Source organism: Carassius gibelio, chromosome A21 (genome assembly GCF_023724105.1).
Source record: "Carassius gibelio isolate Cgi1373 ecotype wild population from Czech Republic chromosome A21, carGib1.2-hapl.c, whole genome shotgun sequence".
Lineage (NCBI taxonomy): Eukaryota > Metazoa > Chordata > Actinopteri > Cypriniformes > Cyprinidae > Carassius > Carassius gibelio.
In genome coordinates, this window is record NC_068391.1 from 11,161,278 (window position 1) to 11,180,312 (window position 19,035).

The following is a 19,035-nucleotide window of genomic DNA, read 5'->3' on the forward strand; positions in this document are numbered from 1 at the left end:
GAGAGAACTGTACATGCACTCCCCCCACCCACAATTCCGTCCGGCCCGAGACTAGAACTCACAACCCTTCGATTGGGAGTCCAACCCTCTAACCATTAGGCCACGACTTGTGACGAGTCATGTGACGAGTCATCTGCCCCCTTCTTGATAATCATCGGCACCCTGTCATAAATCGCCGTCCTTCACCAGGCTCCCGACAGGAGTGGGTGTGTGAGAGAGGAGGGGCGCTGGATGAGCCAGGGCTGGCGGCGTGTGACCTGAAGGAAATGGAGCCTCATCACCGCAGCTGTTGAAAAGCCCAACGCGCCTCTCCTCGGGAGACCGGTCTCTTCCCCGTGCATGAACACTGCCCAACCCATATGGAGCTAGAATTGTCTCTTTATTACAGGCGAGAAAATAAAAGATCTGAGAGAACCTTTTCTCTCAAACTTTCTTTTTTTCTCTCAGATCTTTTATTTTCTCGCATGTAATGAAGACACAATTCTAGCTCCATAGACCCACACGAACCCCGCAGCACGACGAGGACACCAGATCCCCTGTTTGTTTTGGACACTCTTCTTCTTTGGCCACGTTTATTTCCTCCTTTGTTTTATTTTCTGTTAAAAAAAGCCTCTCAGAGGCCTGATGCCACGCCCACTGTGTCTGTCGTTTGCTCCTCCCGCCACTATTCACACCTATGTCTAATGCCAAAAAGGAGTATCAAGTATCAATCATAATAGTGTATTCAGACTGTCTGTAGAATAAGTTCTTTGGTTTTTAGCTTTCACAATCACAAAGTTCCCCCTATGGGATCAAAAAGTAATTTTCATTTTCAAAGCATTCTCTTTGATCATGCTGTCTTCACACATCAGGGCACAAAAGAGGAGTTTTTGAAATACTACTCCAGCGTGAGCCCATCCATTGACATTGTAATGGTGAAAAATGCAAGGAAGCTTGACTAAACTTCTAAAACATCTATTTTTGGGTAAAGATAGCGCAACTTTCAGCAAAAGTATGTCCTGTATATATACTGTATATACATATATTAAAGTTTATATACACACATTTTGAGCACATGAGATGTTAAAAGGAAATGGCACAGTTTTGACAGGGTTCAGTCTAAAATAAGGTGGCATGTGTTTACCCTTGGTGTCTAACAGCTATTAACGTTGAGGTTTTGGGATTCTACCTCACATGATCAAAGAAAAAAAACTATTACTTGTTGCACAAAGTGTTTCTCACTCTAGACAAGCAGCTGCACTAATGAATGCATTGTTTTATTCCAGAATCATCCACACTATCAGACAAACGCAGGTGGTGTGGTATTGTTGTCTGAGTCTTAAGATTGTGTGCATCCTCTTTATGTGGCTATTGAAAGCTGTCTTCGCACCTGCGCGGATTCCTGTGAGAAACACTCATAAACTCAAACACAAATTATGTTTGTAATTAATTCACTCTGAAATTCTTCTCTTTCTTTCCAGGTTGGGTTTATCCTTCTGCTGTTTTGGTGATGAGGGTCTCTGAAAAATCTACCAGTAACACGTTTTCTCTTGTCCATTTAAAGGTGACAAAAGATGAATTCTGGAACTATTACTGTGGAGTCTTCTGTTGATGTTGTATATTTTATTTCAATGATGAAAACTGCATGGAAGTTATGAGGAGTTTTAAGGATACTAAAAATGAATCTGGCAAAAAAGTTAAATTCCTAAATTCTGTGTAAAATGTGTTTATCAGTAACAAAATATGTTTAGGGTAAAATTACTGCATCCATCATATATGTTGTATATATTGATACATGAAAGTATTGTAATTAAGATTTATTTATGCATACAATGGCAGAGCTTATTTTACAAAATGTGACTCATTTAATAAATGTTTTACAATGGTTATTAAAATGAAAAATCTCTTCATATGAAATGTAAAACATTCTATGGATATGCTGTTTTTTTACATTCATTTATTACATATCTGATTAATATAGATAACTTGTGTATATATATATATATATATATATATATATATATACACCCACACACACACACACACACACACACATAATATATTTCTTCTGATCATTATAAATAAATCCTATAATTACAGAAAAAGTGCCACTGTACTGTGTTTGAAAGTTGTGCGTGAGGTTAACAGAACCTCTGTCAACCTCTCAGCTTTACTCAGGTATATTTACAGATGAAGATACACGTGGATAAATGTCTGGCAGAGGATACTGAGGCTAGCAGCAGTTACATGAGGTTTGGGTATATGTGTGATTTCTCTATTTCTTATCACTCTTAATGCCTGGGTTTCTGAAACATTCAGAAGGAAGTTGGCTACCAAAATGGAGACCACAGCTGTGCAAGATGCTTGGTTGAAAATGAAACACGTCGATCACTGCTATGATATCTACAAACTTGATTAGCATCAGAGCTACAAACTGGACAAGACTAGTGACGTGGAAAAGCGCCTCATACTTATGTAACAGGCTTTTTGGGTTATTAAATGCATCATATACAATCTTAGGTAATCTTTTATAATATACAAACCAAGGGTCTGTAAAATCACAAGTGAACTGGAATTGAATCTCTTCATTGCATTTTGAAAAGGCTGGACATAGTGACATAGGCTTCATCTTTACATTCTCGACAAGGGGCCATTGTGCTCTGAGAGCTGACATTTTCTCTTTCTTTGACCAAATCTGCTTCGTCTAATAGTCTTATTTTAAGATGAGATTGTTCTCTCGGAACCCATACATCTGCTTTCATGTCCATTTCACTCACTGATGTGCTTGAGGAACTGGCTTGACTGTAGGGGTGCTCATCCAGGCCATCTTGAAGCTCAGGAGCAGATGGCTTTTCATCGACGTAATCCACACGGTGTATGAAGACATCGCTGAATATCTCAGGACTGAAAGTGAAAGGAAGACCCTGAAAACATAAAAACAGTCCGTATGAGGACGCTGAGTCTCCTGTGACTGATCTTGCACAACCTCACTGAAACAACAACACACATGATAAATTGAGTTACCCTTTGCATTTGCGCAAGAGTTGACTTTGGGTGTGGGATGTTTGGTGTAATGTAGTCTTTTATGCTGGGTGAGAAAACAAATAGTACATGTTTAAAAAAAAAAATGAAATAGCTTCTTGTGTTTTTTTTTTTTAATGAGGTAAAACACTCAACTGTGTTCTCCATCGCAAGGTCCCCAAACCGATGATGAGTACCAGAACGACGAAGAAGGTGATTATGTAACCGACCTTTGAAAGCTCATGATTATTTTCCATGGTAGAACCTGTCATCATTTCCAGCATCACAATATATCAGACATGATTAATAACAGTTCAAATTTTTTTTTTTTGCATTTTTTGTAAATCCTAAAGCTATTTGATTCTCCACCAACCCAATAATGAGCCAAAAAGGGCCAACGAGTGTTTATCATATTAAACATAGTATAACAATAGTATCTTCTCATGTAACAGACATCTCCAGTCAGATCCACTCACTTTTTATAGTGAAATTGACATTTGAACTCCACTCACTCCAGTTGCCATCAAAATAATCTATAGGCTTTGCTCTAACACGTGTATAGTAAACACCATCACCACGAAGTTTTCCCCTGCTGATGGTGAAGTTCCTATTATTTATAGTGGCACTCATGGGCTGCAGAGAAAGAAAACATAAGCTTCATTTGTTAAATGTTTCATTTGTTAAATATCACGTTTATTTGTTAACTCAAAACGATTTTTTAGGAAAGATCAAGTCTAACAAACGAATTGTGAGAAGCACCTTGTCAAGTCTGTCCCCCCAGATTTCCAATTCGAATTCAGGGTGGATAACATATTCATGACTGTGTTCAAACCAAACGAAAACTTCTTCTGTGTCTTCCATGTAAGTGGCCAGCTTCATTTCAGGAGCTGGGATCCTGACTGCAAAGCCAAAGACAAATTATAAACACTGACAGACACAGACAGACAGATAGACAGATAGATAGATAGATGTATAGACTTGCCAATTTTTGACAGTTGGATATTTTCAAAAATATCGTCTCTTATTCGTAGCTGGTATTTTGCTGAAATGGACAAATCCTTAAAGATAATGTCTCGTGGTCCAGAAGTAGCATTTGTACAAAATCTTTTTGAACCTTCCTTTTTGCTAAACAGGGGGGGAAATAACTGTTATTTCCAGTTTAGTCAACATTGTCTAGGTTGAGCAAGCATTGTTACATATGGTATTCAAACACTCTAATGGCAGAAACGAGTAAATACCAGAGACTGGTGAATATGAACTCCTCGGTGGATTCGTCGTTGAGCGAGCAGGTGAGGTTACTCTGCCTGAGGGTCAAAGTAGATGTGCAGGTCACATCTTTATCAGACCCATCTAAAAGGAACCAAGAGCAAGGAAACAAACTGACCATTTTTTCTAGTCACCGTTAAGTCTCCACCTTATGTAAATGTGCTTCATTGAAAACTAGCCTAAATGGTTTCACATGAATTTACCCCCAAAGACATATATCTCTTTATGATCATAATCATGTCACTAGATACAGTCTAGCTGCATTTACAGTCATTATGCAGGAGTGCACGCCAGCGATTTGAATAAAGACTAAATTTACAATAACCACTCCCAGTGAAAATCCATGGATTTCTAGTTTGTTACTCACAGTCTAAAATCTGAAATTACTCACCATCATCTCCACTTTCAGACAGAACCAATGGACAGAAAACAAATAAGAGCATCCATAAAACACCCGCCATCTCTTCTCTGATCCAGCAGTACAGGCATAGATCTCTCACGTCTTCATTACTCATACACCAAGTGACAGCTCACAATGGTACTTTCAGAGGACAGAAGAAAGAGAGAGAGCGAGAGAGCGAGAGAGAGAGCGTGTCTCATTTCTTATTTGTATTTCCTTTCCTTGCTTCCTTTCCACGTAACTTCACCCCCTTTATGGAAACATATTTTTGCCGTTAATTTTTAACGCAACCTCTCAAGAAACTAATGAAAATCTAAAGTGAAAATTAATAAAACGACGGGGGAAAAATCGTATTTAAATATACTGCATTTTTGCTAACTGTTTTTCTGTCCTTTCTTACGCTGATCTGTACTTTGAAATGCCCTGCCAGGATTTTCATTTATGCTGAAGTTTTGTTTACGCTTCCTTTGGCTGCAGGAAAGTATTGGGAGTTACCAGATTAGGGTGTTTTTAGATTATGATACCTGATTGGCTGACGTCATAGTGATGGTAGGTTTAGGGGTGGGGTTGGGTAAGGGGGATCATTTTGATTGCATATGATGATGTCTATGGAAACACCCAGCAGTTTGAAAACACCCACTAACGCAAATCCACTATGGGGGCAGGGCTAGCAGCGGTGGGTTCTCATTGGCTGGCGAGTTTTTGATTGACGGCTTCTTAACCTGGACGTGAAGACTTCAGTGTTGTGTTAGTTTCGGCCTCCTATTTCATTTTAATGACATAAAGATCTGAGTTTTTATTTATTTATTTATTATTTGACTGCATTTAATTTATACTGCTACTTAGTCTACATAATTTTCAAGAACAGTATTTGTCCACGTGAAAGATCAAATGCGATAGAAAATTAGGTGTTAGGTGTAAGTCTAGGGAGGTTTAATTGGTAGGCTTTAGACTTTCAAGGGTATTACATTTACACAATATTTTGGTTGATAATTGTTTTTATCTTGATGATAGTTTTATTTAGTTAAATATTATTGTCTTATATTTAAAATAGGAAATATGTTAATTTAACAATTACCAAAACAGTATTAATTGTGACTTTTACAAAAATACGACTTTATTCAGTTATACTGACATTATTGTCACTACAGTATATGTACAAGTGAAAGTGAAAGTCTTGGATCAGTTATGTTGTGACAGGAAAGACCAGAACCCACAAAACACTTGCACATGTAATGCTCATAATAGACATAAATTGCTCAATATAAAAATGCTCTAGTATATAATATACAGAATATGTCTATCCTTTCAGTAGTTTCTGTTACAGTATTAGCAACACAAGTTACTGGGTATAAGTGGTACTGGAGTGTATAATATTACCAAAAAGTGACCAGCAAAAAAGTTTATCTTATCGTTTACTCACAGGCATGCCATCCCAGATGTATGACTTACATATTTTCAAGAAAAAATCCATCTCTGTGAATCCATATAACGCAAGTGTATTGTAATCTGTGCACTTATGACAGTTAAAAATGTACATACGTTTCAAGTAACTTCAAAAGTAAAATTGTCAACTTGAACAGGACCAGGACTTTTATTTTGTACAAGTGGTGACTCAACACAGCACAAAAACTGTTTAAATTTACATTTAATCATTTAGCAGACGCTTTTATCCAAAGTGACTTACAAATGAAAACAATAGAAGCAATCAGACCAATGAGAAAACGTTTTTTGGCTCATTGAAGACAACCTTCGCTGCTGCATTCTGGATTAGTTGCAGAGGCTTGATAGTACATGCAGGAAGGGCCAGGAGTGCATTACAATAGTCCAGTCTGGAGAGAACAAGAGCTTGGACAAGAGGTTGTGCGGCTTGTTCGAACAGGAACGGTCTAATCCTCCTAATGTTGAATAAGGCAAATCTGCAACTGATGATCGATCACAACTCCTAGGTTTCTGACTGTCCTGGAAGGAGTTATGGTTGACAAACCCAGCTGTATAGAGTAGTTGTGAGGAAACGATGGGTTAGCTGCAACCACAAGCAGTTCTGTCTTAGTAAGGTTGAGCTGAAGGTGATGGTCCTTCATCCAGCTAGAAATGTCTCTCAGACAGGCTGAAATGTGAGCAGCTACCGTCGGATCATCTGGTTGGAATGAGAAGTAGAGTTTAGTGTCATCAGCATAGCAGTGATAAGAAAAGCCATGCTTCTGAATGACAGATCCTAATGGTGTCATGTAGATGGAGAAGATAAGTGGTCCAAGTTCTGAGCCTTGAGGAACCCCAGTAGCAAAGACTTAGAAACCTCAGACTTAGAAACCTCACCCCTCCAAGACACCCTGAAGTACCTACCTGAGACCTAACACATGAGTGCGATTCCAGAGATGCCCATCTTTCTGAAGGTGGATAGGAGAATCTGGTGATTAACGATGTCAAAAGCAGCAGACAGATCCAGCAAGAGGAGTACTGAGGATTTTGAAGCTGCTCTTGCCAGTCGCAGGGCTTCAGTAACCGAGACAGGGCAGTTTCAGTTGAGTGGCCACTTTTGAAGCAAGATTTATTGCTGTCCAGGAGGTTATTCTGTACAAGGAGCATAGAGAGCTGGTTGAACACAACTCGCTCAAGTGTTTATTCTGGTTGAGTACAGTTACTTGTTTCTTTGATATGTTTTTTTTATTTTTTATTTTTTGCTAGGTCTTCTCTTTTAGTTTCTTCTTAGTTTTAGTTTCTTTTTTTCTCCTATTATCCAATAGTTTTTTCTCTAGTCTTTTGCTAGGTTCAAGCCTCTAGTCAAGTTTAGTTTTTTCCCTTAGCATTTACCTATATGGGCTCTTTATTTCTTTGTCATTTTCCCTAGTTTTTCCCCCCTTTTCCTCTTGTTTTGATCTTTTATTTTTCCGTGATTTTCTTTTTCAGTTTTTTTGGGGAATAGTTTTCTTGTTCCCTGTCTTATTTGTGTTGTCTAGTGTGCTAATTGTTTTGTCCTGTCTCGTGGTGTCTTTGTCTGTGTTTCTCCCCCTCCAGCCCTGCCGGCCGTCTGTGGTTCCCTGTCCACTGGTTCCCTCATCCTGGCAGCTGCACTGGTTCTGAGCGGGTGATCTTCAAGCTGCAGTTCTCTGCTCCTTTGTGCCTTGCCTGGTCATCTCCATTCTGTCTGGTCTTGCCATCTTCTCAGCAGTGGTCCTAACTGCTGCCACCATATGCTGGTTCCAGTGGTCACCCTTAGCTCCAGTCATTACGCCAGTATCCTTTCCTGTTGGACTTTGTCAATAAACCCTTGTACTTTGACATTCTGCGATTGGGTCTTTCCTTCCAGTGCCTGACAGTAAGAGATAGTTTTAGATAAAATTTCCATTCATTCAAGATAAGGAGACCAGTACCAGTTTAGCATACAAAAGATTTTAAGTCCTTACAATAACATATGAAATTTACATGACAGTCTAAGCAAAATTAGACCGCTTTTCTGCTTTTGTCTGCAACTGGATTTGAACAAACCCGCGACACATTTTCAGATTGCCATCCACCAGCTGAGGACCACCACTTTTTACTATACGTAACAGATGTTATAGCAGTTACATCAAGTTTTTCATCTTAAAGGAGAACAGACAGCAATTTATTTAGGTCAAACCATGAGAGACCAAAGCAGACAGAGGTTGTGGGTTTGACTGAAACTGTTGCAAACAGTTTGGTTGTTGGAATGAAACTGATGCCTGAAAAAGGGAGACATGCTTTCTTCCTCTTGTTAAATAAAAAGAAATAAAGTGTGTAACAACAACAAAACACTGTAAAAATTGTTTAAACTACATATCAGAGATTACAATGTATTCAGTTTATTGCATGAAAATGTTTTTATTTGTAATAATAATCATTATTATTAATTATTATTGATAATATTTGAACCATATTTCCAGTAAGATTATCAAATATGCTTTGATATGTTTCTTTTTTTCTTTTAGAGTTTTTTAGGCATTGCTTACAGACTATTCACAAGAAGTGCAGATAAAGATGAAATTAAAAAAGTCCCCTATCAGCATATACCGTCAATCTAAAAAACAAAAACAAGTTCTAACCTATTACAACCCACTTCCTGTCGCCTCTAGCAAATGGGTTTACGTAAAAATGAGGCCAGCACATCGTCAGTCTAAACTGCTATCTCTTCTCCTGTAAACAAAGAATTCAAGTCACAGGCAAAACTGGATTTTCTCTACAAGAAAATGACATAGAAGGTTGATATTAAAAGTCTTTTCAAATAATCTTGCCATTAAAAAAAAACTACTGCAGATTGCACTTTTAAAAATATCATGAGCATTTAAAGGCTTCTGAAACTTGCACGAACTAATGACTGATTTCAATTAGAAGTCTTGCAGATACACAACAATATTTAATCATTTAGTGTTGTCTATATAAGTGTGATTGTGTTCTGGAGAGACTGTGGTTGCCCAGCTGTAAATCTAAATATTTACCTACAGAGAGGACACTGGCCTTTGGTTATGACTCATGAAGTCTCAAATGCAAAAAAAAAAAAAAAAAGTTTTGATTCAAAGATTTTCCAAAAATGTAAGTTTCAATCTTCCAAAAATCAGCAATACTAGATCTTCATGGGATGACTCTACAAGTGTTTATGTCTGGCAAGAAGAGAAAGCTCTTACAACTGATCATTGCTGATACACATTGTTGATTCGGATTTTGACCCATCGAGTAACCACATAAATAGATGTGGTGTGGCAACACTGATAACCCTGCAGGAAATCAGCATTATGTGTTGAAACTGGCAGAAAACATGTGCGTTCTCTGTTAAACAATGTGGTAATTCAGATCTTCTCCTAATGTGGACAAAGCTTTTTTGTGACCAGTTTATTTCAGTGCTAATGCTGAAGCATTTCATTTGAAGACTACACATTTTTAATAAAATCCACCTAAAATCATCTAATCTTTAAAATTTTAAATAATAATAATAAAACCTGTGTAAAAAATACATTTAATACATTTAAATACATTTAAATATCAATAATTTGATACTACATATGTGCATGTGCAATGTGCAATGTTTTTAGTTAATTTTATATTGTACAACTAGTCTGTTGCCTACTGGCAAAAATACAGGTCCTTCTCAAAAAATTAGCATATTGTGATAAAAGTTCATTATTTTCAATAATGTAATGATAAAGATTAAACTTTCATATATTTTAGATTCATTGCACACCAACTGAAATATTTCAGGTCTTTTATTGTTTTAATACTGATGATTTTGGCATACAGCTCATGAAAACCCAAAATTCCTATCTCAAAAATTTTGCATATCATGAAAAGGTTCTCTAAACGAGCTATTAACCTAATCATCTGAATCAACCAATTAACTCTAAACACCTGCAAAAGATTCCTGAGTCTTTTAAAAACTCCCGCCTGGTTCATTACTCAAAACCGCAATCATGGGTAAGACTGCCGACCTGACTGCTGTCCAGAAGGCCATCACTGACACCCTCAAGCGAGAGGGTAAGACACAGAAAGAAATTTCTGAACGAATAGGCTGTTCCCAGAGTGCTGTATCCAGGCACCTCAGTGGGAAGTCTGTGGGAAGGAAAAAGTGTGGCAAAAAACTCTGCTCAACGAGAAGAGGTGACCGGACCCTGAGGAAGATTGTGGAGAAGGACCGATTCCAGACCTTGGGGGACCTGCGGAAACAGTGGACTGAGTCTGGAGTAGAAACATCCAGAGCCACCGTGCACAGGCGTGTGCAGGAAATGGGCTACAGAGAAGCAGCACTGGACTGTTGCTCAGTGGTCCAAAGTACTTTGCATGTCATTCGGAAATCAAGGTGCCAGAGTCTGGAAGAAGACTGGGGAGAAGGAAATGCCAAAATGCCTGAAGTCCAGTGTCAAATACCCACAGTCAGTGATGGTCTGGGGTGCCATGTCAGCTGCTAGTGTTGGTCCACTGTGTTTTATCAAGGGCAGGGTCAATGCAGCTAGCTATCAGGAGATTTTTGACCACTTAATGCTTCCATCTGCTGAAAAGCTTTATGGAGATGAAGATTTCGTTTTTCAGCATTACCTGGCTCCTGCTCACAGTGCCTGGTACTCACTGGTAAATGGTTTACTGACCATAGTATTACTGTGCTCAATTGGCCTGCCAACTCTCCTGATCTGAACCCCATAGAGGATCTGTGGGATATTGTGAAGAGAAAGTTGTTGCCAGACCCAACACTCTGGATGAGCTTAAGGCCGCTATCGAAGCATCCTGGGCCTCCATAACACCTCAGCAGTGCCACAGGCTGATTGCCTCCATACCACGCCACATTGAAGCAGTCATTTCTGCAAAAGGATTCCCGACCAAGTATTGAGAGCATAACTGAACATAATTATTTGAAGGATGACTTTTTTTGTATTAAAAACACTTTTCTTTAATTGGTCGGATGAAATGTGCTAATTTTTTGACATAGGAATTTTGGGTTTTCATGAGCTGTATGCCAAAATCATCAGTATTAAAACAATAAAAGACCTGAAATATTTCAGTTGGTGTGCAATGAATCTAAAATATATGAAAGTTTTATTTTTATCATTACATTATGGAAAATAATGAACTTTTATCACAATATGCTAATTTTTTGAGAAGGACCTGTAATAGAAAATTGCAAAAAAAAAAAGAAAATTGTTTTGCAAACGCACACACACACACACACACATATATATATGCATATGCATGTCTATTATTATTGTTACAATAACAAAAACAATCTTTTTAAGAATATGCACACACAGTGATCAAAATTTGAGAAAACTCATAAATGCTTGATTTTTTTTTTCGGAAATATTGTTTAGCAGCATGTTTTATAAAATAATCAAGGCACTTCAACAAAAACCTTTATTTTGTGGAAAACAGTGACTGATATTAGAGAACAACAACAGCCACCGTAGCACAAAAGAAGATGGCAAAACAACAGCTGGCAAAAATGAATTGCTACTTTTACAGTTTACAGTAACAGTTACCGTCATTTAATCTTTATTGCAACTAGCCATGGTCTCTCCTACATCATGATGCCACATCAGAAGTTATATGACAAAAATGTGTACAAAGACAGAAAAGTCCCACGTTGTGAAAAGATTTTAAGGCCTAGGATTCAGCATCAGTGGGAGGAGGAGGAGGAGGGTTTCAGGGTTGCTAGTGTAAGTACTCTCGAATGCGTCCGTGGGCGACTACTGCGGTTTACATACCGTCGCTCAGCAATGATAATGTGAGAATGAGAAAGGAGAGAAAGTACACGTATGTTTTAGCTCAGTCATTTGTGTTTTCCGCAGAAACAGTGAGACATCTTTTCCTTCTGTTAGTGCCGATAACCAGAGAGGTTGGTAAGTCACCACGTGGCTGAAGGGCATTCTTGGAGTAGAGTAACGTGGTGCAAAGTGATGCGACAAGCACTTTGAGTTGCATTGTAAGAGCCCCTTCCTCCTCCTCCTCCCCTCTGAAACCACACTCTATCGCTGTAAGGCCCCTATCACACAAAAACATCTCACAACAACAGCATCGGTGGTTTCTCTGCATACAGTTGTTGTCTGTACCCTACGCTCGAGGCTCATATACCATATGGTGCTATTTTTTTAATGTCTCTGCACTTCTCTCCTTTATCTTTGGTTGAGGTCGGGATCTTTGAGCTCCTAAAAACCCCTGAAATGCAAGCAAGGTGGTGATCAGCAGCATTCTGTGGGAGACTATCACTTTTTGGATGCACAAACTCATGTTTTTATTGACTACAAAAGATTTAATACATAAATGCATTCAACAAATCTTTTGTTGAATCCAGTTGAATGCCTTTTAGCACCATTTTAAACTAGGTTTAAATTCAGTATTTGCTTGCATTCATTGTAATTATGCAAGTATTATTAAAAAAGGAGGAGAAGGCCTACGTTTTTATCTTTTAAAAATTCTCATTTAAAAATCTAGTGTTTAATCATGTCTAAATATTTATTCAAATGAAAAACTTAAAAAACAATTTAGCAAGTAAGACCAGCAAGTCATTAATGTACCATTATTATTGCAAAAATAGTATTTAGTATAAAAAGATCTACTCAGAATATGAAATAAATATTGAACTAAAATATACAACACTTATTTAAATGAAAAAATAAATAGTTAAGCTGTATGGTCACATTATAAGAAAGCAATACTATTAATATTGCCTCTCCACCACTTTCCAGAATAAAATGATACTGTAAATGCCATCGACATAATAATCAATGCATAATATGCTGTAATGTTTAGCAAAAATTGCTGCAAATAATAACTGTATAAAGAAGCTTCATCCTACTTCAACCCATTTGTTTAGAGAGCTCTGTGGATCACGTGACCGCGCGTTGACTCCGGCGAGATCAAAGCTTGTCTCCGTGTTTCCATGGTTCTGGCTTTAACTAGAACGCTACATTAAGTCCTCCAAAACGTAAAAACTGAGACGGTTTCATACTGCAAGCAGTGTTGTCACTTTGGCGTGAGATTTACATGGGCAGCGTGAGAGCGCGAGACAGAGCCTCAAAGCGTGAGAGTTGGCAGCCCTGTATGAACTCAGTGTTAAATGCAGATTTGCTAAATGCTGTTCATACAGCATTTGAACTGACATTCGATAAATAATACAGCTTTTGAAGTTACAAAAATAATACTTTTGATATAAAAGTAATTAGGAAGACCCTGCTGCTTGTAACTAACAACGTCCTCTTAGCCGTGAAGTTTATTCACAAGACTTCACTTGGTATTTTTAACTGTAATGTGTTCGTGTGCGTGTTTTATCTTGGTTATAATTTAATGAAAGAGTGCGATATTTTTGTGCACAAAAATAAAGCTCGAATAAACTACAGTGGTGGTGTGATCTGCTTTAAAAAAAGTGTGAATTTTGTGCTACAAATAGCATGCATAAATGTGAGAAAGTGCAAAATCCTACTCATTGGTTGAGTGGCACTGAAAAAAAGGCAAATTATATATGAAATATATACATCATTTCGAACTCCGATGTATTAGGTGTTCAAAAGCAATAATACAAGGCGCATTATTTTTCAGAGCTCTGCGCAGACTCAACTCTAGATAAGATATTACAAATATGGTCGGTAGAGGGCAGTAACAAATAAATAAAAACTACCCTTAAAACATAAAACGTAAAAGGACTGTTGTATGAAAAGTCATTATGGTAAATGTAAAACGAATAGCCAGAAAAATATATACAATATATAATTTACCAAACAATACAAGAATATAACTACAAAAATTGACAGTTTTTACTTTATTGGCACTGAAAGAACTATTTCAATCCAGAAAGTGCAATACATGAGAATTTGACAGCTTAGTATACATTTTGAAACCTAAAACTAAATGAATTACCTCTTTGAAACAAAATACAGTATCCTGAATTGACATGATGCACTATTCTTGCAGAGCAGCCCATTCTGTCGGCAACATACAAAATGAGGGGAAAATTGTGGAGATTGTATAAAATTAAGTAAACAGTGCGTAGTTATTGTTATTTGATTGCACTTTATCTTTAACAGAGCTGTGCAAAAAGTATAAAGTAAATTGTGATAATTGCTTTCATTAAATAGTAACCTGATAGTTTTCAGAATGTCTTTTCTGTACACCATAAAACTCGTCTTAAGTCTATATGACGTCTGTTAAGATACATTTCTTCATTTTACAGTACTTGCACATGCCTTCCAGCACATTCTAGATTCCACCAACAATTGCAGGATTACTTATTTTGACAGAATATTAAATATCCAGATCAAACTCCTCTGATCATATTTGTTCTCTCCACTCCACATCCTTCAACTGGTCATGGTCACTTTCACGATCGGACACATTTGCTGGCCCTGTCATTCAGGGTCCCAAGTCTCTGCATCTGTTTCTTCAACACGTGGGGAGAAAAAAAAGCTTAAAAAGACCAATCCAGACAGGTCACTGGCAAAAGCCACTGCAATGCAGAGATCTCCTGCTTATTTTTGCTAGAGGTCGTGAGAATTAATTTTGGCAGCCAATTTCAACAGTTCTCCTAGAAAGAAAAAAAAAAAAGAGATGGTGGTGTTGCTTCAGTGGAAGCCCATGTTTCTGAGATGAAACTGTGCTCCAGCACAAGCAAGGGAAATAAAAGACACTTTTCCATTACAAACACAAAGAAATCAGTGCACACTAATACAGATGCATGAACACATAAATCTCACATTAGTGTTTCATGTCAGTAGCCCAAAACCCTTTTACTTTAATTTAGATTAAACTTATTTAATCATGGAGAATTAGCCACAGACAAACACATCCCAATCCAAATATAGTGTTTTAACTTTCTATAACAATAGCCTTGCTTGATTAAACGGGAGCCTACAGAGAACTGGTTGAATGTTATAGAAGAAAAGTCAAAAGGCAGACAGCGTATTTACACCAGCATCATTTAGATTTAGTATCCCCTTATTAAAAGCGTGTCTCGACACCTCAGTTAGTCGGTCAGGGAGATTGTCCGTCTTGTGGATACTGTAAATCCCGTAGGTATGGTGGTGTTAGTGTGTGGGTTAGCAGGTCTGCGACGGGCTCGCTGCTCTGAGAGCTCAGAGTGAGACAGAGAGACTGAGATGTCAGACCCGTGTGAGGAAGTCCAGGCTGAGGGAGGCAGGAATGTGTACGGTTTCCAGACTGAGCACTGATGGAGTGTAAGTGAAGACCACAGGGAAGGTGTACTTCGTGTCGACCAGCAGTTGGTTGTTTTCTGCACGGTCCTGGAGGCGATTCTGTGAAAGGAAATGAGTATTTATTGAACATGCTCACAGAGGAGCCACCAAACACGGCGGAAAATATGGATTTTTCAGTAACAAGACATTACTAACTTTATAAAAACACAATAAAATAATAATATATTATCATTAATAATAATTAGTATTTTTATTCAGCAAGAATGCATTAATCAAAAATGACAGTAAAGACATTGTCGCAACATATTTCGGTTTTAAAAGAATGCTGTACTATTTTTAAAGCAAATAATAAATTATAATAAATCAAAAGTAAATAGTAAATTAATATTCCTTAATATTAATTACATATTGAATTAGTTCATATTAAACTTTTTAGGCACGAGTGTGGTTTTACTGATTTTGGAACGGACTACTCAGACGGTGTGTATGTATTTTACCTGTATGTCTCTGATGAAAGACACAGTCACTCGTTCCTCAAACTCATTGAGTGGTGTGTACAAGTTGAGGATCTTCACAATCTGAAGTGAAGTAAAATAGCATGATGAAGTCAATGAAAACAAAAACAATGAATAATGAAAGAATTTATGTCAAATGTCTACCTGCTGCAAGCTGAGCGCTGTACAGAGCGAGCAAATGGCCTCAGCATCTTGGGAGGTCTTCTTCTTCACCTGCAGCAGCTGCGCGGCCTGGATGACAGGTTCCATGGTGGCTACGGCTCCACTCTGGTGCAGATTATTTCCTCTCAGCCATTCCTCCAACTGACTGATGTTGTACCTGAAACGACACCAATTCATCAGACATTTCTGAAGTTATAACCTGGCCACAGATTTGCCTGAGAGCATCAGATGTGTACCTGAGCTGCATGCCGGTACTCCAGGAACAGACATCTTTGCGCAGCAGCAGGTTGTTGAGGGTCACTGCGTTGATGGAGTAGAAGAGCTGGCGGACCACCTGCTGGCTGATCTCAGGGTCCAGGCCGTGGTCCGCCATGATGTTAGTAAACTGTCCCAGCTGCCTGACCAGGGCCTGTAGCGTGTAGCCCGCTGGACCTCCACTCTCACAGTCCAAACTAGAGGAGCGGTTCCTGTAGCCCATGGGCTTCACTCCGGCCAGGCTGGGGATGCTCTCGCTCTCAAGCATAGCAGAAACTGCCAAAGTCAAACATAAAAAACATGTATGCATTATGAAGTTTGCGTCTCAGAATGTGCAAACAATTCCATTATTGGTGTTTGTATTGGTCCGGTGTCTCTCTGTACCCACCAATCATGGGTTGCATGATGCCTTCTGCTATTCTGACGAGCTGCTGATAGATGTGGATGGAGAGGTCGCTCAGAACCTGCCGATATTCGGCCAGGTCAAAGTTCTTCAGGCAGTGCTCGTTCTGCTTGGCAGTGTTCTGCGTCATAAACGCCTATGACAGGAAGCAACAGCCAAATCATACTAGTGATCTAGACGGGGGCGCCTGAGGCTTAAAACCACACTTTTCACACATCATCTCTACTTAATGGCTGGTTAAATATGTTCAAATACGGTAAATGGAACTGGCTCTTATATTTGCAGCTGAAATCATCACAGTAAAATCTGACCTCGTCCCCGCTGTACTGCTTCAGACAATGCAGAAGTCGGCTGGTATTTGCCAGCCAGAAGGAGGTCATCTCAAAATCATCGTTGTTTTTCTGGAGAGAAGAAAAAAAAATTATGAAACATAGTTTTTTTCCTGTAATGGCAAAGCTGAATCTTCAGCAGCCATTAGTCCAGTCTTCAGTTTCACATTCGATTGTAACATTCTAAATGCCTTTATTAAAACTTCTGATCAATTTAATGCATCCTTACTGAAAAAAGTTTTTATTTCTCTTTTGTCTGTATAGTAGTGCAGCTGCTTTGAATTCTGGGATTGTGTTGATGTGATTACATTCAGTATACATACCTTCAGGACCTTTTTGATGGCATTGATGGTTGCGGTAAGGAGTGAATGAACTTTTTGGTCGTCGTTGATGTAGTCGGCATGACGGATACACATGAAGAGGATGTATGCAGGGAGGCAGGGGACGGTGGCGGACACCACATTGGGCTTCATGTCTAAAGACAAGACCTGTGTTTATCCCAGCTACAGGACACCTCCACATTAAAACACGCCTGTATGGAACCACACATACCTGTAACTAATGACTTGACCAACAACGCCTCATCTTCTTTGTAGTACTCCAGCATGCCTTCAAAGTCCTTCTCTTTCCTCTGTACGGTGACCTGACGTGTCAGCTCTGGTCTGCTCCTAGTGGCCTGAGACACTGTATGAAGAACAACAGCACATCAGCAAACAGCGGTACTAAGAGAAACCATTAAATACACAGATGAAAGGCAGATGTACAACCTTCCAGCTCTTGCACTTTTTTCATATAGATCCTCAACTGCTTCTTCAGCTTCTTCTCGTTCTTCTCCAACTTCTCTACAAGTTCCTTTAGATCCTAGAGAACAATCATCATCATCATCTTAAGTGAGTATTATAGTGCGTTGGGTATAATGATACTTTACAGCTCTTTTTGAACCAATGGCTAATAGTTTGATGGCTCATTGAAAAATAATTGTCAAAATATGGAAATATTCTTAAAACAAGATATGCTTTAGCAAAACTGATTTTATTTAGACTGCTTGTTTTATTTTTCTTATCCAAATGGCAAACAGTTTGTTTTATCATAAATATATAGCAACATAATGCAGAGATTTATGCTTAAAGCAATAAAAACATTTAGCCAATAAGGTAAAATAAAAATGCTTAATTCTAACTAAATTCTCTGAACATCCTATTGAAAATTTTTAAAGGATATCTAGACATTTTTAAACAATAAATAAATAAAATACTAATAATAAATAATAAAGATTAAGACAATAGCACTTCTATTTAAGATAAGGTCTTACTAGGTTTTCATTGGTGAGGCGCGTGATCTCCTGCTGCACGCTGAACTCCACCAGAGCTTCAGGAGAAAGTGTAGAAAAGTGGTCCAGCATTTCCTGCTTCTTTTCCAGACTGTCCTTCAGCAGTTCGATTTGCGTGTGGAGAGCCTCTAACTCATCCTTGTGCTGTCGAGACTTCGTCTGCAGCTGGGACTCCAGCAGCCTGAATACATCCAAACATGCCACACTATAGTATAAGGGAGTGTAAGCTGTCTACATATTTTGGTTAGCCCTCAAAACACTTCAAACCCAGAGTTAAACCTAGAGGGAAATCCAAGGAATTTAAAGCACAACCTGGCAACTTGCTTTAGACCCTGGAAGGCAAGGCCAAGTTCTCCATCTTCATTCAAATAACCCCAATCTTGTGCTTTACTGGCGTCCGAGTAACAGAGAGCCAAAGAAACAGAGAAGCAGCAGCAGAGGAGAGAAAGCAAAAGAGAAGAATGACAAGATGGCAGGGCCAGTTAGTGTAGCAAAGCAAGGCATGGCAAGTTAGATTAGTCTGAGGGCACATCTGAATTACCCATCTCCATTTCATCCATGTTATCTTCAAGCAAAGAGGTCATATAGCTGCTGTGACTTTGGCTATTTCTTGGAGACATAATGTTTCATATTTTTTAGGTGAGCTGTCTGCCCAAGTAATGTCTCTGTAAGGAGATGTGGCACCCAAAGGAAATGAGAAATAGAGAAAGGAGGAAAAATGTATGCATG

The 19,035-nt window shown here is 38.5% G+C and overlaps 2 protein-coding genes across 4 annotated transcripts in view; both read right to left on the bottom strand.

Annotated features, from left to right (window-relative positions):
• Positions 1–1,781: 1,781 nt before the first annotated feature.
• On the bottom strand, positions 1,782–5,062 carry il7r (interleukin 7 receptor). The gene is made up of 8 exons (XM_052536220.1): positions 4,658–5,062; positions 4,239–4,350; positions 3,983–4,125; positions 3,760–3,899; positions 3,477–3,633; positions 3,157–3,265; positions 3,004–3,067; positions 1,782–2,903 (listed from the first exon to the last, which is right to left on the bottom strand). Exons 1-8 carry the CDS (start codon positions 4,779–4,781, stop codon positions 2,565–2,567), a joined length of 1,188 nt encoding a protein of 395 aa, XP_052392180.1. The 5' UTR covers positions 4,782–5,062; the 3' UTR covers positions 1,782–2,564.
• Positions 5,063–13,907: 8,845 nt separating this feature from the next.
• LOC127941759 (unconventional myosin-Vb) overlaps positions 13,908–19,035 on the bottom strand; it is a 43,430-nt gene continuing 38,302 nt past the window's right edge. For 2 of the 3 annotated variants that reach the window (XM_052537140.1, XM_052537139.1), the window contains exons 30-40: positions 18,619–18,696; positions 18,289–18,487; positions 17,744–17,837; positions 17,529–17,660; positions 17,300–17,451; positions 16,959–17,048; positions 16,633–16,783; positions 16,226–16,520; positions 15,972–16,146; positions 15,810–15,890; positions 13,908–15,411 (exon numbers count right to left, since the gene is read on the bottom strand). In XM_052537140.1, coding sequence (XP_052393100.1) covers positions 15,259–15,411; positions 15,810–15,890; positions 15,972–16,146; positions 16,226–16,520; positions 16,633–16,783; positions 16,959–17,048; positions 17,300–17,451; positions 17,529–17,660; positions 17,744–17,837; positions 18,289–18,487; positions 18,619–18,696 — 1,600 coding nt within the window. In that variant the 3' untranslated portion in view covers positions 13,908–15,258. The remainder of the gene's footprint in view (positions 15,412–15,809; positions 15,891–15,971; positions 16,147–16,225; positions 16,521–16,632; positions 16,784–16,958; positions 17,049–17,299; positions 17,452–17,528; positions 17,661–17,743; positions 17,838–18,288; positions 18,488–18,618; positions 18,697–19,035) is intronic. The other variant, XM_052537141.1, reaches the window with a different exon arrangement.